General features: G+C 33.9%; 5 protein-coding genes across 8 annotated transcripts; 1 reads left to right on the top strand and 4 right to left on the bottom strand.

The window, feature by feature from the left end:
- The first annotated feature begins 502 nt into the window (after window positions 1-502).
- Window positions 503-2417, top strand: LOC108347009 (UPF0481 protein At3g47200). Its single transcript, XM_017586100.2, has one exon. The coding sequence runs from the start codon at window positions 650-652 to the stop codon at window positions 2078-2080; it is 1431 nt and encodes a 476-aa protein (XP_017441589.1). The 5' UTR covers window positions 503-649; the 3' UTR covers window positions 2081-2417.
- Window positions 2418-3595: 1178 nt separating this feature from the next.
- Window positions 3596-5451, bottom strand: LOC108347042 (UPF0481 protein At3g47200). 2 transcript variants are annotated; one of them, XM_017586146.2, is made up of 2 exons: window positions 5340-5451; window positions 3596-5131 (listed from the first exon to the last, which is right to left on the bottom strand). In XM_017586146.2, the coding sequence occupies exon 2, from the start codon at window positions 5035-5037 to the stop codon at window positions 3652-3654; it is 1386 nt and encodes a 461-aa protein (XP_017441635.1). In that variant the 5' UTR covers window positions 5038-5131; window positions 5340-5451; the 3' UTR covers window positions 3596-3651. The 2 variants fall into 2 exon arrangements, with proteins under 2 accessions (XP_017441635.1, XP_017441636.1); XM_017586147.2 differs by having other exon boundaries at window positions 5214-5352.
- Window positions 5452-8270: 2819 nt separating this feature from the next.
- On the bottom strand, window positions 8271-10023 carry LOC108346806 (UPF0481 protein At3g47200). Of its 2 annotated transcripts, none has more exons than XM_052868754.1 (2): window positions 9915-10023; window positions 8271-9795 (listed from the first exon to the last, which is right to left on the bottom strand). In XM_052868754.1, the coding sequence occupies exon 2, from the start codon at window positions 9748-9750 to the stop codon at window positions 8362-8364; it is 1389 nt and encodes a 462-aa protein (XP_052724714.1). In that variant the 5' UTR covers window positions 9751-9795; window positions 9915-10023; the 3' UTR covers window positions 8271-8361. The 2 variants fall into 2 exon arrangements, with proteins under 2 accessions (XP_052724714.1, XP_017441342.1); XM_017585853.2 differs by having other exon boundaries at window positions 8271-9755.
- A 5910-nt stretch (window positions 10024-15933) lies between these two features.
- Window positions 15934-17920, bottom strand: LOC108346874 (oxygen-evolving enhancer protein 3-2, chloroplastic). Its single transcript, XM_017585933.2, has 3 exons — window positions 17556-17920; window positions 16950-17245; window positions 15934-16147 (listed from the first exon to the last, which is right to left on the bottom strand). The coding sequence occupies exons 1-3, from the start codon at window positions 17827-17829 to the stop codon at window positions 16049-16051; spliced, it is 669 nt and encodes a 222-aa protein (XP_017441422.1). The 5' UTR covers window positions 17830-17920; the 3' UTR covers window positions 15934-16048.
- Window positions 17921-19779: 1859 nt separating this feature from the next.
- On the bottom strand, window positions 19780-23311 carry LOC108346236 (transcription termination factor MTEF18, mitochondrial). 2 transcript variants are annotated; one of them, XR_008245308.1, is made up of 2 exons: window positions 21068-23311; window positions 19780-20360 (listed from the first exon to the last, which is right to left on the bottom strand). XR_008245308.1 is itself a non-coding variant. In XM_017585253.2 (2 exons), the coding sequence occupies exons 1-2, from the start codon at window positions 23251-23253 to the stop codon at window positions 20267-20269; spliced, it is 1578 nt and encodes a 525-aa protein (XP_017440742.1). In that variant the 5' UTR covers window positions 23254-23311; the 3' UTR covers window positions 19780-20266. The 2 variants fall into 2 exon arrangements, 1 of the variants encoding a protein (XP_017440742.1); XM_017585253.2 differs by having other exon boundaries at window positions 21770-23311.

The following is a 23311-nucleotide window of genomic DNA, read 5'->3' as shown; positions in this document are numbered from 1 at the left end:
ATTCAATGAAGTTGCATCAAGTCTTTCTCAGTCAACCTATATATATATTAGAAGATGGTACTAAATGTATTAAATGGTGTGTTGTGTAGTCACAAATGTAGGTTTACTTTTCATTTATTCTTAATAAAGACAAAAATATTTATTATAGGAAGATAAGGTAACCATATATATTGAGTGTTAGGGTGGTGATACATAAATTTGTTTTTTTGCTCTGCGTAAGAAATCATCTTTGGTAAAAAATATGATATTGTTTACTTTTTTATACTTTAAAAAATATTTTGTTTTAGTTTCTATTTTTCAAGAGTGTTAAAGTTAATTTTATGTGACAAACGGATTTGAGAAATAATATTATTTTAATTATATTTATATTATTTTAATTTAAAAGTATAATATATATTATTAAAAAAGAGTATTAAATAAATGTACTTAAGGAGACTGTAAAAAAAAAAAAAAAACTTTTTCTTTCGGGTTAGGTGGAGTCATTTACGAATTCGCGTGTTACCGTATGCTGTATGGTTGAAACTTTGATTGAAGACAAATGACTTTCACCGTACGATGATGGCTTCGTACTTTGATTCTTGTTCCTGTGTATGTACTAAAGTCATGTGTCTGCAGATTCTAAGGAAATTGAAACTGGGTTGCTGCAACAATGGGCGTGCATGCTGGTTCTTCATCACATCAACTCAAATCTCTTGAGATGGTGAAACACGTGATCGACATTGGAGTCCCAGAAAAGCTAAGGTTGTCTGAGCGTAGCATCTACAAGGTTCCATGCAATCTCCGAGATGTGAAGAAGGATGCATACACTCCTTACTGCATCTCAATAGGCCCAATTCACTTGGGAACAAAAGAACTCGACACAATGCAAGAACACAAGCTGAGATACTATCAATTCTTCTGGGATCGTGTGTCAAACGAAGAAGCCATGGAGAGCTACAAACACTACCTCCAGAACAAAGAACAAGAGATTCGACGATGCTATTCGGAGAAGTTCACATTTCCCACAGAGCAATTCGTAGACATGATGCTGTTGGATGCTGCGTTCATCATGGAGCTTTTCTTGAGAAACTGTGAGGCGAAATCACAATCGCTTCCAGACAGTGATGATCTCATCATGAAACAGTCCTGGCTCGCCCGGGACATCGCCAGGGACCTGATCCTTCTGGAAAATCAAATACCCTTTTTTGTTTTGTTGGAACTCTACGAAAAGGTTGTCCCAGATTACCAACGTAAGAAAGAACACACTGGCTTTGTCGATCTTGCGTTCGAGTACTTTGCATTCTATGACCCTCAGATGTGGCCTTTTTCTAATAACCAAGAAACCAAGAAAGGAAATTTCTGTTGCTCCAAGGAACCTTGTAAACCAAAGAGCAAAGGTAGCAGCTTTAAGGATCTGAAACCAAAACACTTCACCGATCTGATAAGGTTCTCGTACCTTCCCACTAATCAAACAAAAGGGCAACCTTCTGATCATGTTCCAAGAACTGCAACAAAGTTGCAAGACTCAGGAGTGTACTTCGAGAAAGGTGGTGGGAAGAGAAAGCTACTGGACGTAACCTTCGAGAAGAAACAAATTCTGAGTCTGTGTCTTTGTTTTGGTTGTCTGCAATGCTTGAACCACTTCAAGGCACGTTTTAGGATACCCCAGTTGAAGGTGGACCACAACACAGAATGTCTGTTCAGGAACCTCATTGCCTTTGAGCAGTGCCACTACCCTGATGAGACTAATTACATCTGCAACTATGTCTCTCTCATTGATTCTCTGATACATACTCAGCTTGATGTGGAGTTGCTGGTTGAAAAGGAAGTGATTGTTCATGAGTTGGGGAGTCACAAGGAAGTGGCATCTCTTGTGAATGGTTTGTGCAAACATGTTGTGACAAACTCAACCTGCTACTATGACACCATAAAGGGTCTCAACGACCATTACAAGAACAAATGGTACCATACCATGGCATCGTTGAGGTTGGTGTACTTCAGAGACCTTTGGAGAGCAAGTTCCACTGTTGTCGGGATTGCTGTGCTCATTTTTGCTGTCTTCCAATTCCTACGAGCTCTTCGTGCTCTCTTCAAAATGTAAGTTTTTGGATTATTATTGCAATTTTTCTTTTCAATAAGTGTCGTTTGCTTTCAACTTTTTTGAAAACTTTCGAGTTTGGACATCTTCCATTGAATAAAAAGATGTTTGTGACAGTTTGAAACGATTACATTATATTTGACTTAAAAGTCGTATCAACATGAAACAATGTTTTTGTTTTCATCAAATTTAATGAAATCGTTTCAAACTACTCGATTTGGTATTGTTGTGTGTGTAACTTTAATCTCCTCAGAATGTAAGTTTTTGGATTGTTGTTTCATCGTGTCGTTCATTTGGTATCAATATAATAAGCATATGTTTGCTGTTGTTGTCTTTGAAATTATCTCCGATCCAAGTCGTTTTTATACATCGACAATTTTTCAGTTCTTTATAAGTCAAATTATCTCCGATCCAAATATCGACGTCAATCACATAAACTATTATAAAAAGGTTATAAAAAAATTATTAAAAAAACATTTTCCTTTTCATAAACTTACAAATACAATTTCTAGAAACACCTACAAATTATAGTAATTTTTAATAATCCCCACAGTGATTTTTACCTACAAAATCGTCAAAAATTATTTGTTGATAGTGTTTTTTCCAATTATTTTCTTATTAGTAGAAAATGTATTTACCAATCATTAAAATTGTCGGTAATAAAAGAAAAAGAAAAACTCTTGATATAATTCTTGATTTTTTTTAGTGTTTGAGCTTACAAATCACTTTTCAACCTAATGTACTCAATAAAAAACGAGAGTATAGTATTGTTTTGATACCTAAAATAATTTTACATACATTTTAAATTTAACTTTTCCAATGATAAAAAAAATTGATTGTCAACTTGTGCAAGTGATATATATAAAACATTTTCATAATAAATTTTTTGTATTCAAAAAGAAAAAGTGAAATTGAAAGATAAAATAAGAAAAATAATTTTTCACACTACTTGCACTAATTAACAGTCCACTTTTAGAAATATTTTTTTCATTAAAAAAATTAATTTTGTATTTGTAAAAAAAATAAAAGATAAAATAATAAATATAAAATATGCATAAAAATTTGTTGGGTGTCAAAATAATAATATTCATAGAATATATAACATAAATTCTGAACCCAAGCACGATTTACATAATTTTGAAAAGAAACTATCTAAATCAGTAATTTAAAAGAAATTGAACCATTTTGATTGCAAGTTTTCTAAAACAATTTTTTTTATTTGGAATAAAAAATTTGATAAGGTGGATGTCACTACTCTGAGTAAAAACAAGTAGGACTTTGACACTCTGTCACAGTGATTTAATATTTCCAATCAACACCAACGTTACTTTTAATATAATTAAAATCCCAAATCGTGTTTCACGCGATTCCCCTGTTCACACTTCACAACAGGGAGTGCACTCCAACTGTTTGCATTTATAACATTGCATAAATCTACTCGGTTAATCGTGGAAAAAGAAATCGATCTCATAGTTGGAACACAGAATTGATAGTCTGATAAAAAAACAAGCATGCCTATCTTTCAATCTCAGTTGTTAGCATTTGTGTGGCAAAATTCTAAGATCATATCAATTTTAATATTTTGGTCGAAGCACACCAATGACCCTTAGAAAGTTTAAAACAGCAAACAAGAACACAGCAATTCCCACGATAGTTGAACTGAATCTCCAAGGATCACGGAAGTATACAGACTTCAGCATACCCATGTAGTGTTTCCAACCGCAGTTGTAGTGTTCGTTGAGTTCCCTTGTGATTCTGCCATAATAATTTGAAGTCACAACAACATGTCTGCAAAGACCATTTATCATTGTTGCTAATTCATTGTGGCTGCCAAGTTCATGCACAATTATTTCTCTGTCCACCAAAAGCTCTACATCATCTTGAGTGTGAATTAAGGAGTCAATTAGATTCACATAGTTGCATATGAAAGGCTGGTCTGAATAGTGGCACTGCTCCAAAGCAATGAGGTTTCTTAGTATACATTCTGTCACCTGGTCTACCTTCAAATAGGGTATTTGCAAACGAGATTTGAAACATTCAGTGAATGGTAAGCAACCAAAACACAAGAACCAGCTCAGAATTGGAGATTTCTCAAACTTTATATCCAAATAGTTCCTACCTTCAACAGTTTCAAAACTAACACCTGCTTCATCCAACTTTGTTGCAGTCCTCAGAACACATTCCACAGCACAAGGAGTGAAATGTTGTGATGAGTTCTTATGAACCTGGATTTGTCTAGGAAGGTAAGTGTATCTGATCAAATCAGTGAAGTTTAAGCAAGATTCACAATTCTTGATCATCTCCACCTTTTGAATTGACTTGTGTGGATAATAGTCTTCAAAGTAGTTAAAGGCAAGTTCAGTGAACTTGAGACAGTTTTCCTTGGTGCCATTATCTCCAAGGATGACCCTTGTGTGCAACTCCTCCAACACAAACATGGGAAGCTGGTTTTCTAGCAGTAACAAGTCACGTTGAGTCATCTTGCAAATCCATGATGTGGTGAACATCAAATCATTCTTCTGCTCAGATTTGTTTGCTTTTCTCAGAAACAGTTCCATGATGAAGACTGAGTCTAACAGGATCATGTCCACAAAATTTTCATTCTTGTGGAGTTCTGGCTCGGAGTAAGAGTTCCCTATCTTTTCTTTGTTCTCTTCAAGGAAGACTTTATACTTTGACAAAGCTAAAGACTGCCTCTGAGATAAAGGTTTCCAGAAGGCATGAAAATACCTTTGCTTCAGTTTTTCCTGCTTCAGCTCTGGCTTTTCACTGTGAAGAGGGCCTATTGAGATGAAATATGGTGTATAGGCTTCCACATTCAGTTTATGGAGATGGTGAGGAACCTTGTAGATGCAACATTGATCATGCATCTCAGGCTCAATTTGTTCAGGAATGTTAACTATATGCTGAATCTGAGGTTTATTTTCAGGTAAAGCAGTAAAAGTAGTAGCAGAAGTCATTGAAACAACTTTTTCTTTCTGACAGCAAGAAAAACCGAGGTTAAACCTTGATTTTGGTCTGAATTCCTTGGATGCTTTCAGGTTTCAAAATGGCCTGCATTTCACATGCATTTGAGATAACATGAAAAACTGTTATATGGTGAGAAAATAACAAGAAAGTTGAACTTGAAACATACATCAAACACCAATGGAAAGACACAAATGTTTGGAAAGACACAAATGTTTCATAATCATAACAAGCATGGTAACACAAAAATCTTTTTCCTTTGTCAAATGAGGCCAACTAGAGATAAAACACAAACCTAGGTGGTTCTGGTAAACTCGAATAGAAAGGTTTCACTGGTGTGTTACATTACAGCTTGCAAGGCCTAAAAAGATAGGAGTAACACCTTCCAGTAACTTTCAGACTCTGCTACCTTGGTATGTGAGCCGTTATGCAGTTTTTGTCTGTTTTCAATGATGCATGTGCATTTGTTTTTAACAAAATGGGAATGTTTAATTATAGTAACTCAGATTAATGCTGCTTAATTGTTAACGTTGAGTGGTCCACCATTTACAATTTTCCTAAGATATGGTCTTTCCCACATGCTATTTTCTTACTATTTATTGACTGATTTAACAACTTTAGTTCACTGTGCTCATTTGTATTCATTCAAAGATTGGTTGAACATTATGAAAGAGTTTATTGTTATCTTGAGTGAATTTGAAAAAGTGAATTTGAAAAAGTGAATTTGAGAGAGTGAATTTGAAGATACTTGAGAAGATTTGAAGATAAATTTTTTTATTATTTATTTGAGTCAATTTGAAAGTAAATGAAAATAGATTTGGAAATAAATTTTTTAATTTGTCATGTCAATAAAATTTTATACTAATCTTATTTACCTTCAAATTTACTCAAATAAACGACAAAAAAATTTATCTTCAAATTCACTTAAGAGAACAAGTTAATCTTTGATACAAGAATTCATCATCGTACATGTGTTCAATTTCAAAATTATGGTTTAAAAATGGTGAATTGAGAGAGACTTCTAGAGAAAATGAATGTGCTGAGAATGTGCAGTGTTACTTTGTTTTATCATTTGGGTGGGGTAACATGCTCTGTGCTGCTTGGTCTCTAGTTTCAAAGTTCATGACTTTTTTACACTGTAGCTGGGACACGGTATTAGATAGAGCTTTCACATTTTTCTTTTAGGTCTCTCATAATAGGTATAATAAATTCAAACCTAGTTACTAAGAGCAAAGCAATGAAAAAGTCATGAACATTTAAGTATTAAATTAAATTCTTTTAAGATTTAATAGTCGATAATGAATCTTGAAAGTTTTGTATAATCCTAGTCCTTACATTAAAGGTTCTCAAAATTGTAGTTTCTCTTTGTATATAATTTAAATTATAATGGAAGAAAGTGAATAAATACTCAATAGATGAATCATTTTATTATTGAGGCGGTGATTTTATGATTGAGGCGGTGTGAGTAAATAAGACAAATAAAAGTGTATTTGTTGTAACATTTCATGAATGCATCTTACAAGATGATGATTAAACAATTAGATGAGATATAGATACAACTACTGTATTATAGTCATAAACATAAATTAAATATATAAAAAGTTATATATACAAATTAATAATATTAGATTTTTAAAAGAAAAAGAAATTATACAAAAGAAAACAATTTCTATTTAAATCTTTTATATGCACTAGATCAACTATAATTTTTTATCTGCTCATACCATTAAGGTGATTAACATAAAATAATAAAAAACAAAAGAGACATACAAACAGATAAGAAATGATAAGTTAATGTACCAAAATATTTTTCATAATTAAACATGAAAATAAACATTATACAACATTCACTCAGGAAACAATCCTATCACATGAAATGACTTTCTAGACTTAATATCCGGATAAAACATTGATGTGAAATATCGGAGAGTCGTCCACTTGTGGTGACCTCTATTGCTTTGTAAAGTCATTGCTAATGGATTTCATCGTACCACACACAAGGTTAGTTCCTTTCATGGTCATAAAACCATGAGATCATCCTTATGACAAGACCTCCTATTCCTCTCAACATATACCCCACATTTCTCTACTTGAGATTTGATGATTATTAGAGCATCAACATAACCTCCAATGTCTGGACTCCCACATCAATGTTTACAGTACTTAAACATCACCATAGAATCTTCCCTCGAGATTCATGGAATTACGTCAAACACATATGATATACCATATTCATATAATCAATAACACACTCATGTTCATCATAATATCATACATGAATAAGCACCATACATGTTTACCATCATACTACATAGTTTATGCAACATCACAAACTTTGCACTAAATAATTCACATAACATTCATAGAAATCACTGCAGATAAATACACTAAAAAATTCACAAATACTGGACATTGACGCCTATATTGACGCTCAACACAAAAGTTCTCGCACAAAAGGGTGCTCAGTGTCAGTTTTAGGTGCTTAATGCCAAAGACATAAAATCAGCTCTAAACCTGTAATGGTCATTAATGCTCAGCGCTCCATGTTCACCATTCAGTCTAAACTATTCGCATTTTGGTTCGCTCTGTGGTGCTCAATGCCATACTAGAAAATACAAAAGTCCAGTTTTTTATCTAATACAATCTAGTTTTGATCTTATGCACTTAAGGCTTATTCAAATAGCCAATTTAGTATTCCTGACTCGTAGTAAGGTCTAAAAACAAGGAATACACCTTTGGGAACCTACTTAAAGTTTTCAAAAGGACAATCTTCTCGGACTGATGAAGAAGAAAGTTACATGTCTAAATTTACATATACATCTACAATAGGAGCTTGATGTATGTTATGGTTTGCACCAGACTTGACATAGCACATGCACTGAGAGTTGTTAGTAGGTTTCTATCCAATCCCAAGAAGGAGCATTGAAAATAAGTGGATATTGAGATATTTGAGGGAGACTTCAAATATGCATTTATCTTTTAGAAGAAGTAATATCATTCTACAAGAAGTTTTTTATGCGAACTTGGAAAGAGATTTGGATCGTAGAAAGAGCATAACAAGTTATATTTTTATGTTGGGTAATACAATTATAGTTGGAAGTCTAAACTTCAAGAAAGAGTCTCGCTCTCAACCATTAGATCTAAGTATGTAACTATCTCATAAGCAACAAAGGAGATGATATGGTTGAAGAACTTTCTAAGAGTCCAATTTAATCATTGCAATTGAAAAAAAAAACTAGTTCAATTCATAATCAGTTGAGCAGTGTTAAAACATGAAATGAAGTGATTACATTACAGTTCACAACATCAAAAACAGATCATCGTTTTGGATGATACAAACCAGTAACACGAAGAAAGTTGACAATGGCAAATAAGAAGATAACAACTCCTACAACAGTTGAACTCAGTCTCCAAGGATCACGGAAATACACCGACCTTAACATACCCATATAATGCTTCCAATAACTATTGTAGTGATCATTGAGTTTCCTTGTCACTTTGCCATAATAGTTGCAATTCACCACCACATGCTTGCAAAGACCATTTATCATATTTGCCAATTCACTGTGGCAGCCAAGTTCATGTTCAATGATTTCCTTGTCCACCAACAACTCAACATCCTCTTTGGTGTGAATCAGTGAGTCAATCAGAGAAACATAGTTGCACATGAAAGGTTCTTCTGGATAGTGGCACTGCTCCAAGGCAATGAGGTTCCTCAGCACACATTCTGTTGTTTGAAGCACTTTTAACTGAGGGATTCTGAAACGGGCTTTTACACATGTGAAACATGGTAGACAACCTAGGCAAAGAAACCAGCTCAAAACTTGAATCTTTTGAAACTTTATGTCTAGCAAACCTTTATGGTGCAGTCTCTCAAAGCTAACTCCTGCTTCGTTCAACATTGTTGCAGTCTTGAGGACACATTCGTTTTTGCTGCAAGGAGTGAAGTGTTTGGATGGCATCCAATCCTTGGCATTAACCTTTTCTGGAAGGTAGAAACGCCTTACCAAGTCAGTGAAGTGGTTGCAAGATGAGAAGTTCTTGACAATGGTTTTTTTGTCTGGTGTTGAGGTGTGTGGATAGTAATCTTCAAAGTAGTTGAATGCAAGCTCAAGAAAGCTTAGATCGCTTAGCCTGTTAACACTTTTGTATAGATTTTCCAAGAGAAAAAAAGGAAGCTGGTTTTCAAGTAATAACAGGTCTCTCTGGATGTTCTTGCAGATCCATGCTGTGGTGAATATGTGATCATTTTTCTGTTCAGAAATATTGGATTTTCTCAGAAAGAGCTCTATGATGAAGACTGAGTCTAACAACATCATGTTCACAAACTCATCTTTGCTGAGGCTTGTTGGCTCTGAATACTTATGTTTTATGGTTTCAATGTTGTCACTGAGGAAGACTTTGAAACTGGACAAAGCCCTTTTGTTTGTCACACGTTCCCAGAAGGAAAGAAAGTACCTTTGCTTCTGTCTATGCATTGGCTCTAGTTCTGGTTTTTTGTTGTGGTGAAAAGGGCCGATTGAGATCAAAATTGGTTCATAGGCTTCCCCTTCATTCAACTTTCTGAGATTTGGAGGAACCTTGTAAATACAACACTGTTCATGCAGTGCAGGCTGAATTTCTTTAGGAATGTCAATTATGTGTTCTATCTGGGGATCTGTTTCAGGTACTGCAGTGTAGGTAGCAGCAGCAGAAGAAGAATCCATTGAAACTGGTCAACCTATGACAAAATCACTGGTTACTGACACAACCTTAATCAACAGTGACAAAGGAAAATCAAAAGGGTTTCTTAAAGGCAAAATCTTTTTTCCATATTGAGAATTAATTAACGTAACAAAGGTGAAACATGTCTTGCTAAATTTGTAATTACCTGTGATCTGCAAGGCTCTTAGTTCAAAACAATCACTTTCTTCCAAAATGGTACCATCAGATATGCATCAAACTCTCTTCTTCCCGAACTTCTGTGCTAATTAATGTGTCTGGATTTGTTTCATCACCAAAGCTCTTGGAGACTAATTTATACGTGCAATTTATCTGTCTACATCTGTGTTACATTTTCTATTCATGTCTCGCATGATGTGTTCTTAAATTCCCACTTGTTATTTTATGTTACAAACTTGATGTGATGAATTCATTTAATATTCATATGAATTTTCAACATTTTGTCGTATCTCTCTGAACACATTTTTAATACAAGAAAAATATTAATATTTTTAGAGCTGTCGTAAAGCTTGGATCTAAACTAGTACGGTTCCCAATCAGAACAGATGACGTTAAAAGCCAATTTACAGAAGGCAATTTACAGTAATAACAGTTTATAAATCTCATTTTGTCAGTTTTGTAAAGTTAAACTCAAACTTAAAATTTTTTTCTTAAATGATTTTCAACTATCTTAACAACAAATTTGTTATTAGTTGAATTTATTATTTCATCCATTATCTTATTACAAAGAATTGTATAATGAATATATCGAATAAAAATAAAATCAATTTATATATATATATATATATATATATATATATATATATATATATATATATATAATTCACATGTTTGTTTGAATTTAGAAACATTATTTAAACCCAACTCATATCCCATTAGTTCTTGAAGTGCTAGAGTTAGAAAAATGTTCCACATGATATTGCATTAAAGTTTTTTGTGTGGAAAATCTTCTTGAGATTTTTTCCAACCGATAAGGTTTACTTTATGCAATCAAATGAATTTATCTATATAATATTTGCTAGTTTGGCATGGAGAAAATAACTCATGACTTGAGAAGAGATGGTCATGAGTAATTAAATATCACCCATTATGTTTGCATGATGGAGAATATATATGATTTTATATTGTGGGTTTCATTTTCAATTACAAACACAATTACTAAATTAATCACAACAAGCTTTGGGTTTTGTAATGATATTGTGTGTAGTTATTAAAGAAAGAAGATTGATATATTTTATAATTAAGAAGAGAATATGCATAATTGTCTTCTTTTCAGACGCAGTTCACATTTCAAAATATATAGAAATTACCATTTTCTTTCAACTTTATTTGTTTGTTATAGGTTAGTTTGTTTGAGTAAACAGAAATAATATGATGATCTATTATATATTAAGCATCATCTAAAGAGAAAATGTTCGATAGTAATATTTGGAAAGAATTTGGTTTCTAGTGTATTTGGAAAAATAGAAAATAGCAAACAATTACGACTTTGAGCTTGCTGTTGATAAGGATTTAGATTCCATTTGGAAAGAAGATTGTTAAATGAATTAATGTTCAATGGTAGTTAAAAAATAGTCAAAGAAATAGTAAAAAAATGTGTACACTTGGTGGATGGGAAACTAAATAAAATAAAAGAAAAGTGAGAATTAGTATAGAAAGACTTAGAATTGAGTGAGAGGAATATGAATTGGACAAATATTATTTACTAAAGCCTACCTCGTTTTTTTAATTATCAGTTTATATGTTTGTTTTAGTTTCAAACAAGTTTGATACCTAATGTACTACATTATTTAATAATTTTGGTAATTTTTTCTTAGTTATGTTTATTTAAAATGTTCAAGTAGAAAATTTTCACGCACTATGATAATATTTTAAAAATAAATGTCACTCTAAATAATATAAACATAATATTGTGACATTTTTTAAAATAAATGTTACGTGTATAGTATTTTTTTTTAATGTTAAAAAGAATAACATATCTTCAAAACAATATATTGTTAATTTTTTTTTATTATGATCAATTTTTTTAAATATTATTTTATCACAATTTTTACTTAAAAAAACTAAAACAAAAAGTACACTACACGAAAAACCTTAATTTTCTGCCGCTATTTTATTTGAGAATTTTTTTTCTTCAAAATATTTGAAAATTTTATCAGTATTACAAACATTCAGTTTAATTTTTTTTTCTTTTATTAAGTTTAGTAAAGACATATAAAATGATATTTTAAAATTGATAAAGATTTAAAAATAGTGAGATTCGATTATTTTAATATTAAAAGGTTTTAATACAAATAGTTTCGTTATGAACAAGTTTTATTATTTTAAAACAGACAATCTTTCTAGAAACCACCACTAGTGCAGTAAAGGAAAACGACACCGGTTATTTTCGTCTATACGCATCGGTTCATGAACTAAGGTATATATAGGCGATGCAAAAAGGGGTAGCCGTTTTGCCTCGGTTCTAAACCGAGTCAGTATGTGGGGTCTTTTCTCTCGGTTGATTTCGAACCGAGGCGGTAGATGCCCTTTTATTTATTTATTTATTTTTCCAGAAAATAGGGTCTTTTGTCTATTCAAAATCATTTTTTCCTTTTTTTTTTATATTCAATGGGATAACAAAGGCAACGACGAAACGAATAAATATGACGACAAACAGTCGAAGGCAGCGACGACAAACAGCCGAAGGCGACAATGAACAACATTCGCGCGAGAGAAGTACAGGCAAAAACATTCGTGCGACAGAAATGGAGCCAACGAAGATGAATACCACACTAGGCACTTCGCGCGAGAGAAATGAAGACCACAAACCAACAACTTCGCTTGAGAGAGAGAATGATTGTGCGAGGAAGAAAAAGGAACAATAGGTTAAAATTTCTTACGATGATGGCCAATGTAGAGGCAGTAGCGACGGCCAGTGGTGGAGGTAGCGGCGACGGAGCAACAAGTAAAAGTTCTTCGTGCGAGATGGGAGGCAGCAGTTCGCGTTCGCTCTCTGGCGGAAGAAGAAGAAGAGTGAAAATGTGCTTAATGTTTTACGCTTTTGGATATCTATCGAAGAGGCTATTACCTCAGTTATAAAATAAACTGATGCGTAAACCTTCCAGAAAAAATTCAAAATAAAATTGTAAATGAAAAATTTACTAATTATAGGCCTCGGTTCGTGGTTAAATTGAGGTATAAAGGGCTTATGACATCAGTTAAAATGGAACCAAGGTAGTAGAGGTTGAAAAAATGGATTTGAAACGTTCAAAATCAAAGGTTGTTAGTTTTTGGCAGGACATACTGCCTCGGTTGGTCAGAGAACCGAGGTCGTAAGCCTATTTTGAAAAAGCTGTCAGGGTTTTTTGTCTCGATTGATCAGAGAATCGAGGCAGTAGGCCTATTTTGAAAAAGCTGTCGGGATTTTTTGCCTCTGTTAATCAAAGAACGGAGACAGTAGGCCTATTTCAAAAAAGTTGTCAAGGTTTTGTACCTTGGTTGGTCAAAGAACCGAGGCAGTATACACCTTTAGGCGTCGGTTCACACTGAACCGAGGCATATAGTATCGCCAAAATTACGAAATTGACATCGCGTTTTTATACGCTTCGATTTTATTGAAACTGAAGCGTAATGTGCGAGTTAAAAAGTTGTTTATTTACTAGTGCACTTTTTAAGAGTTTTTTTTATTTCTCTCTAGAAATTCTCGTCCTATATTTGTTTGATTAAAGAATTGAGACCGTCTGGTGGCGAACTCTTCAATTTGGACGAATCAATTTCTTAGATAGAGTAAGTTCGTTTTGGGTTTTCTTCCTTGCAGGTACAGATCCCTTTGGCTTATGGAGGCGCGACGGAGGAGAAGACGCGTTCGCAATCTGGGTTATGTGATTTGGATGGTTTTGTAGGTTCTGTGGAGGCGTTGTGCTTTCGCGGTGAGATTGAGAGTTTAAGTTATTCGAATTCGCAGATTTGTGATTGAGTTTTTATGCAAGTTTTGGACAATGGTGGTTCTCACGGTGGTTGCGCGAGGAGGGAGATGGAGGCGACACATGTAGGCAAGGTTGTTGCGGAGGAGATGATGGAACTCACCATTTTAGGGTTCTCTCGTTGTGCGCGATGAAAGGTTTCATTCACTTTTGTAGTGATTTCCGGTAGCCTCGTGCTGGTTCTGTTTTGGACTGGTCGGTCCGGTGGCAGCTTCTGAAGTTGAAGATGATGACGTAGCAGGGTGTACGACGAATAGGGAGAAAGAGAAAACTTTGTTCCTCTTTCCTCTTTTCTTTTTCTTTTTTCTTTTTTTTTACTTTATCAAATTTCACGTTATAATTTTAATTTCATTTCCATATAATAAAATCATTCACGTCAACCTATATTGACGTTGTTTCTTACCACTTAACGAAAATGATTTAATTGTTACTAATTTACAAAATTTAGGACTCAATTGAGGTCGTTTTAAATGAGAAGATCGAATTTAGATTCTTGAACAAATACGAGGACTATCCAAGGGTTTAAACATTATATTTACTTACACTATTATATATTAATAGTCATTTCTATTCATTTATATTTAAATTTATTGAGCAAACTAATTCATTCACTAGTGCAGAAAGGGCTTTAGACGTATGTTATTTTGGGCTTTTAACGTCAGATCCCGATCCGACGTCTTTATCGGTGACGTTAATGGAACGTCGGACTCCACAGGTCCGACGTCTTTATAGACGTTGGACATGTATTAACCGACGTCTATAGTGCCCTTAGACATGGCACTAACCGACTTCTACTACAGCTCGTGTCTTTGGGTAGCGTAGTAGCACCTTCTTCCTTTGCTAGTTTCGTCATAGAAAAGGTTGCGTCTTTTGGACCTCTTATGGCATTTCAACCGAAAACCGAATCTGGGTCCTTGCCTAGTTCCATTCCAACCGGCAATGAAAACGAATACGGTGACATGAGAACTAGGCAAGGACCCAGGTTCAGTTTTGTGTTGAAATGCTATAAGACATCCAAAAGACGCAAGTTTTTCTTACGAGGAAACTAGCAAAGGGAGAATGTGCTACTACGCTACCCAAAGACACGAGAAAAACTGCATTAAAACACAACAAAAACTCATTTTAATCGGTTCAAATGGAAGATAATCCATCAAAGACTAATTTAATCAGAGTAAAAGTAAGTTTAAATGGTTCAAAAGAGAAAAAAACGCACATGGAAATGCAATGCCGCGGAGAGAAAAGGCGAGAAGGAAGACAATAAAGTGCGCATAACCGCGGGTTCGATTTCTGATTTAACAGCAAACAAGACGTCGGACACAGAGGGCACCGACGTCTATTCTCGCCTAGACGTCGGAGCCCTCACTAATATGACGTCTATTCTCACATTTAGACGTCAGATGGCGGGATCAGACGTCTATATGGCGGAAAAAAAGAATTTTTCATCTACCTGTCAGACATATATACGTCTGTTAGGAGAGGCACCGACGTCTATAATCGTATATAGACGTCGGGGTGACGGGATCAGACGTCTATATGGCGGAAAAAAAAGAACTTTTCATCTACCTGTCAGACACATAGACGTCTGTTAGGCGGGGCACCGACGTCTATAATATTATAGACGTCGGTGTCCCACCTAACAGACGTCTATGTGTCCAACTTATTTACGAACATGTCATCGGTCAATAATTTACGTTGATTATTTTGTGATCTGACGTCTACTGGGTGACGCTAAAGGCCAATTTTACACTAGTGATTATTCTATGAAGAGACTATCTCACTCCATCGCTATTTTAATTTTAATATTGTGAATCATGATACTTAAGACCTATGACTATCACTTTGTTAGTATTATATTATTTAGTCTTGAATAATTATATATATATATATATAATTTTAAATTAAATGATTTTTTATTTTGAAAATTAATGGTATAAATATTAGTACATCAGTATTATTTTTTTTATTTATGATAAATTATTTAGAAGGTATAAGTCCTATATTGCCTTTTAATGAAAGCACAGAACCGTTAATTTTGAAACATGACAACTTCTTGTATAATCTAATTTATTGGTTCTTTTTTCATGTTACTTTCAACATTTTTTCTCCAATTTTGTTGAATCCTTTATGCAGCACCTTGTGTTCCTTCAAATGAAACTGTGTTTATAATATTAATTGTTTTTATATTTTCAATATTAAATATGCTTATTTATAGAAAATTTTCTCTCATCATTTGATTTTCTTAAAATAGCAGTCAACAAAGTGTCTGAGAAAATCATGGACAAAAGCTTACACAAGAAAAAGCAAGAAACTAATCACATTAACCAAGCTTCGCAAGAACATCATTCAGAGTAGAAACAGTAGCAGCATAGTACTTCTCTGCTTCTGGGCTGCTCTTAATTTTTGCTGCATGATCCAGCTGCCAAACAAAAATCAAAAACTCTTGTTACCACTCTGAAACTTCCTCAATCCTAAATTCATAAGCACAAAATTCATTTGTTTTTCATACTATTTTTCAATTTCAGTTAGAGTATTACGGATTTCATGCAAACATTTACTGTGTAAATCATCAAGAATAAACTCTACTGCTGAAGAACATCAAAAGTATACAAAGATTTGGAGTTCATATCCTGCAGATTCTGCTGTTTTTCTGGTGCTGTTATTCTGCTGAGCTTTGGTATATTAAAAGTATTTTAACATGTTTTAAAATTTCAGTGTATTTTGAAAGCATTTGAAAGCACAACTGAGAAATAATACTAAAAACTTAGCAGAAACTCTATTGCTGAAGAACATCAAAAGTATACAAAGATTGGAGTTCATATTCTGCAGATTCTGCTGTTTTTCTGGTGTAGTTATCCTGTTGAGCTTTCAAAATACATTGATTTTGGTATGTTAAAATTTTTGTAATAAGTTTTAAAACATCAAAATAAGTGTATATCAGTATATTTTAAAAGCAAAACAGATAAACAATACCAAAAGCTCAACAGAAAATCCAAATTGAAAGACTTGCATCTACGTTTTTCCCAATTGATGAAGAACTAAAGACTTAAGTATCTCCTTTATCCCTTTAAACCATAGATACAGTCGTGCTATTTTTCTATCAGATTAGAATTTGACCTCAGTATATAAAGAACTCTTTACTGTGTAAATTATTCAAGAAAAAAACTTCAAATCGGATGAGAAAACACTTAGAACAAGATTTGTAGTGTTTTTGAACTTACATTGCTGATATTCTCGTAGAGCTTGCCCGTGAGTTCCTTGAGTGATTTCTTCTCATCCTTAGACTTTGCAGCAATGACAGTGTTGAGATCAAACCGCAGATACTCAGCCCTGAGACGCAGATCATTCTGAACATATGGCCAAGCCTTCTTTTCTATTAAAGACTTAACAGCAACAATTTCTTTGGCTGATTCCTTTGCCCTTTGTGCAGCCTCGCTAGGAGACAGTGGTTGAAGGAAGAACCTATCTTTCAGTGGCAGATCAAGGTCTCTTGCTTCATCTGAGTTCAAGGTTCCAGCTGCCATATTCCATCACACACCCACCATCGTTATAATTATATATATATCTTCAAAAACCTTTCTTCATGTCACTTTAATTGCCCCATTCTTTTGTTTTGTTTTGTTTTGTTTTCATTGTCTTTGGCTCCAACCCTTTATCATGAATGAAATCTACTAAAATCTACCACAAACTTTTCTACCCATTTCAATTTTTCATATCTCATCATTTACTGCAACATGCATGACCTATTTTATGTTCAAAACTTACTCTCCTATGCTACATATATACCTCTAACCCTATGATGGTGAGAGAGAGAAAGAGAGACTTACGCAATCCACCAGAAGGTGGAGGAGGTGGTCCAACTTTGATGGATTTGGCATCAGCAAGAACAGCTTGAACAAAGGAGCCAGTGGCCAAACCAGCAGCAACAAGAGAAAGCACTGTCCTACGGCTGCTCTGAGCATCACCACTCACTTGTTCTTGCTGATGTTGTGCTCTAACTGTGAATCCCGCACGTGTGACTGAAGACACCCTTTTGGCATGCAAACGTGTGGAGCCACTGAGTTGAAGGCTACCTGCCATTGATGCCATTGCTTGAGCCATTGTATTTGCTTGATCCTTAGCTAGCCAAGTTCTTTCTTTGCCTTTGTGCTTGCTTTTCTGGAATGTGACAATATAGTTTTGGTTTCTGTATGGTGATTGCTGTGTCTGTGATTATGAGTGGCTGTGGAGAGTGCCTTATCTCAACATTTTCCACTTGGATAACTTGGATGTGCTTCTGGCCAATCATTGTGGATCATTTCTGCCTTCACCATGACATGCTGGATTCTTAGTCCTACGTGGACTCTTATCAGTCTGACACGTGGATTCAAGGATTATTGAACAGTTTTTCCCCTCTTTGTATATTCGTATTTCTTACAAATGTTCATGATGTCGTATTTACAACTTCAAAAATCTCTTTTGAGAACATTCTTTTAACAGACAAATTATCATGGTCACAGTTAAACCTTAGTATTAACGATTTTTCAATGTCAGTATTGTGTCTGTCAGATATATAATTTTCTTGTAATGCAATTCTAATATCATTTTTTAACATTTTCTGTATTATCAATAGTTATTATAAAAGTATTAATGAATCTCACAAACAGTTTTAATAATATAAACTGATAAAAAGTGTGTTGATTAACAAGATTACATTAGATTGTTATTAATACTCTTTATCTGTAATTAGAAATGAGATAAGAAAAGAGACAAGAAAAAGTGTAAATGTAATAATAATAATATTAATATGATGAAAAATAAAATTTTAAAGGATACTATATAAAACGTTTTAAAAATGTAGAATTGTGAGTAAACTTTAGTCTAATTTTTAACATGGTTTTATTATTAGCTAAAATTTATTAAAAGGGTAAAATTATATGAACTTAATCAATGTTAGTCATAATTTAAAAATATAATAAAATTTAACTTATAATTAGAAATGTATCATATTGTGTACAGATTATAACCAGTAATAACAAAAATAAACGTATTGAAGAATGTATCAGCAATCCTTTTATACTGCGAATTATTCCTTTTATATACATTTTCTTTTCATTTGCTGAAAGCTCAACAAATTCACTGATGTTGAAGAGAGAAGAAAACAAATGTTTTATAGATAAGTTATTGTGCATCACTATCAATTGTAGATATTTTATTCAGTGGCTCATAACTGTATATATGAGTAGATATATCTTCATGAAATATATATATATATATATATATATATATATATATATATATATATATATGTATATATATATATATATATATATGTATGTATAATTTCGTAATTTACACACTTGAATTTAGATAGAGTAATTATGCTAGTATAACTCACTTCCATACTTAAATATATTTTTATTTGCAAAATAAATGTGTCTTAATTTTGTTTCATACATTTTTAAAAGTGCTTCTAAAATTGAAAATCATTACTTTTGATTTCTAGCATTGAGACTAATTAAGTATTTATTTGTGGAACAAAATATCATGTGATATTTTAAGTGGTGTTATGTATTTTAGTGTTGTGATATAAAAGTTATTTATCTATTTTAAAATAAATATTAGAAACTAAAAATAATTATTTGAAATTATGAAAGAATGAATAAAAACATATAAAAGAACTAAAATCAAAACTCACGAGTTTTATAAGAACAAAAAAATAGTTATCTCAAACTTTACAGAAATTAAAATAAAGTTTTATTTTTGGAATCAAAATAAACTTCATAAATTTATATAGACTAAACCTTCCCTCCTATGTTAATCCAATCATAAGTAATATGTGCAAATGTGAGTTAAAGATGATTAAAGATAAATACTGAACTACATTTAAGTTTGAGAAAAATCTGCATTTGGAAACACATCTCTTTCACTAAGATGGTTTATCCAAAGAACTTTAGACCAATTTTTTCACACTTCCACAGCTTCTCAATGATCAATTCTCAAATAAATTCATAATACTTTTAACAAAAATGTAGAGAACACAAATTAAAATATCAACAATCAACCTAATAATTTACCAACTTACCACCATGACATGAGTAAAATTTTAGTAACACAAGTCCAGAATCACAGTAATAGAAGTTGCAGTGCAATTCAATCTGACAGATACTAGTCTAAATCGATTCCAGATAGATTTTCTGTGAAACTTTTACAGAACTCTCATTTGAAAGCTAATACACAAAGATGCCTGCTGCATAAAAAACTAAACAAGAACCATCAAAACATTAGAAGAGCTAGTAATGGTCCCAGAAGCATTCCTGCAGAAACAGAATGGATCATAGACTTGCATTCATTTGAACAATCTTCCAATTTTTTTCTGCAACAAAATGAAGACCAAGATTGCTCTAGTATAACATGCAACAGTCCTTGGAATTGCACTTCATATTACTTTCCATCATGCAATTTCTTATCACCTGCCACTCTGGTATTTTTAAAATGTGGTAACATGAAAATTTTCAGGAATGATGAGATGGTCTTCCACAAAGGGTTTTATTGATTTTCAACCCAAAGGTCCATTACCAGGTGTTACATAGACAGTAACTTTTTGGCCCTCCCTGGTGAAGGATGGGTTGGTTCTCAGTTCCTTGGACTCGCTGAAAGAAACTTACAAATAATTAGATTTCCCAATTTTGCTACAATAAAATAACTATAAAGTGGAGAATATTAAGTTGAGCCAGAAGTTCTGGTCACTTTTTTACCAACTCCTTGGATAACAGATATACAACTAGCATCCAAGAGAGGAATAGAAATGAATACTTAAAATTATGCATTAGAGAAAACATATTTTTAGTTTGTTAGTGTTGTTAACAACTATATTGGGAAATAATTAGGATAATCTGATCTTTTAATTCAGAAATGGTAAAACCTTAAGAGTCCGTACACATGTGTCTCTGATGTCTAAGAATATATCCCTGGCAATAGGTAAGCATAGGCTTGGTTTTGTTTAATTTCATAAGAAGCAGTTTTTCTGCTACTAGTTCTCACTGCAGCATTTTCATTATGAAATTTCTAAGCACAAATTTAAGACATTCAAAACAAGCACCAAGTTCAAGAATCTTAGTGTCTGAAAATGCTTAGGGATAATGTAATAAAGTATTATCATGCATATGGGTGCATTTTCTCGGTTATCTAGTACATGAGACAACCTCTAGCCTTTTACATCTCACCAAATTTGCATTCGATACTTTACTTTATGAACAATTTATCATATATATACAATTTTAAAATGAAAAATGAAAAAGTGAGTTCATTTGAAGATATGAAAATCAATAAAGTCATGCTAAAAAGTACAAGTACTTACAAATGGTCAACCTACCTCTGATATAATCACCTAGAAGAAGCATAAATAACTGGTCACCGAATTTGTGATTTATCTCAGAAATCAGAACAGAGATGAGGTCATTGGAAATGAAGAAACCATGATAAGAAATTTGCAGGTCATTCTTGATTTCTCACTACCATTGCGAAGGAAATAAACCACTGTTCACGAGTTCTCCAACAACATTGAATGGTCTGTCTTCAACTCCAAACCAGAACAGAGGAAGTAACAAAGTTTAAGAATCTTTACAACGTCATTTGAAATAATTGCTAACAGAGATGAGGTCATTGGAAATGAAGAAACCATGATAAGAAATTTGCAGGTCATTCTTGATTTCTCACTACCATTGCGAAGGAAATAAACCACTGTTCACGAGTTCTCCAACAACATTGAATGGTCTGTCTTCAACTCCAAACCAGAACAGAGGAAGTAACAAAGTTTAAGAATCTTTACAACGTCATTTGAAATAATTGCTGGAGTTTCAAAGACAATTGTTAGAAAAAACATAGTCATCATATTGGCAAATTTCTGGGATAAAATTGCTCAAACCAATGTTTCGGAGCAGCAGGGTGGATTTTAAAAGCACGGGAAACTAAATTCCTGTTACTTGTTGCAACCATGCTTGCAATAGAATATCTTTTGGAAGACAGACCCTTTTCCATAAGCCACAAATGGAACTTATACCTGGGCTTAATGCGATTCTCTAAGTCAAAGCACAAGAATGATGGAAAAGTCACCAAAATCTCAAGTGACTGTCCCATTTCCTGACACAAGAAATTGATCTTTTGCTCCAAACTTTCAGGGTTTTGGCTAAGAATCTTGGGATGAACCGTGATCATTTTACAGAGCTTTGAAAACTCAATTCCAAGATGTAGAAGGCAATCAAATCTCTTTTGTAACTCATCACTTGTTCCGTGCATGTAAGAGAAAATATACATGGTCAAAGCATTTTCTCCAAAGCCAATGCCATGCAAGAAGTTCAACTTACTCATATTGTGAATTGGAGTTTTAGACACCTCAATAGCCTTCAAAAAACTTGGATAACCTTTAACTCGGTCCACTTTGCGATTGTTCGCGACAAAACTAACCAACAAACTATGATTCCCATCCTTCATCTTCTCAAAGAACCACTCATGTAAACCCAAAGCTCTCATCACATTTGGCAGGTTACACAGCTTGACTGTCCCCAACACATGAGCATAGTCCCTCTTAACAATATTAACATCATTGGAACTCATTCCAAAGTGTTTCAACAGCTTCAACACATTGACCTTCCCCGTCTTCAAAACAATCTCCAACAATTCCGGTCCATTCAAAATCAATCGTGCCACGTCCTCTTTCTTCGCACCAAACCTACAAAAATACTCAATTGCTTGAACCAACTCCTCTTCCCCATGCTCAACAACACCACCTACACCAACGCCATTGTTACCTCCAATTAACTCCCCTATGTTCTTCCCTCCATTCAAATCATAAAACAACCTTATCTTCCTACACAACCCAACCCAATCATCCACACCATTCCCCTTCTCTTCAACACACTCAGCCAAACCAAACTTCCCAAACAGCAACCTCAGATCACAAAACAAAGCGTCAATCTCAGCACCCTTCTGGCCATCAAACACAAATGGGAAAGCCAAGCATATCCCCACAACCTGCACATTGCAAAAACCATACCCTTTGAACCCACAAAGCCTATCCTTCAATTCAGAAGCACCCCAGTTGAACACCCACCCACTCTCCTCATACAGCACCCCAAGCTTGTCCCAGGGAAACCCATATTCGCTGAGAACACAAGCAGTATCCAAAAGGGTCTCATCTTCTGAAAAGAAGAACTTGTTCTGGGGAAACAAAGAGGGGAACTTTGAAGGGTGTATGCCAATGCTCTCAAAGAAGAACTCGAATTCGTTGATGGGGTTGTACCTGAGGAACTTGTTGAGGTTGTGGGGATAGTGGGGAGGGGAGAAAGCACTGAGCTTGGTGATGAGATTCATGAGGGCATTGTTGGAGTTCTTGGATATTTGATCAGCGAAGGCGTAAGGAATGCAGCGCGTGGCGTGGAGATAATCAGTAACAGACTTCTGCCCCTGTGCTATGGCGAACTGCTTGTACTTCCAAGGGATCTTTGATAGCTTTGAGGTTCTGCAAATATGGCGGTGGAGAGACATGTCTGTTCCAAACCCAGCCAGGGTTTGGTTTCTCGTTCTATCTTCAATTCATCTTTGT

Source organism: Vigna angularis, chromosome 9, assembly GCF_016808095.1.
Source record: "Vigna angularis cultivar LongXiaoDou No.4 chromosome 9, ASM1680809v1, whole genome shotgun sequence".
Lineage (NCBI taxonomy): Eukaryota > Viridiplantae > Streptophyta > Magnoliopsida > Fabales > Fabaceae > Vigna > Vigna angularis.
This window is presented reverse-complemented; position numbering and strand designations above follow the sequence as displayed.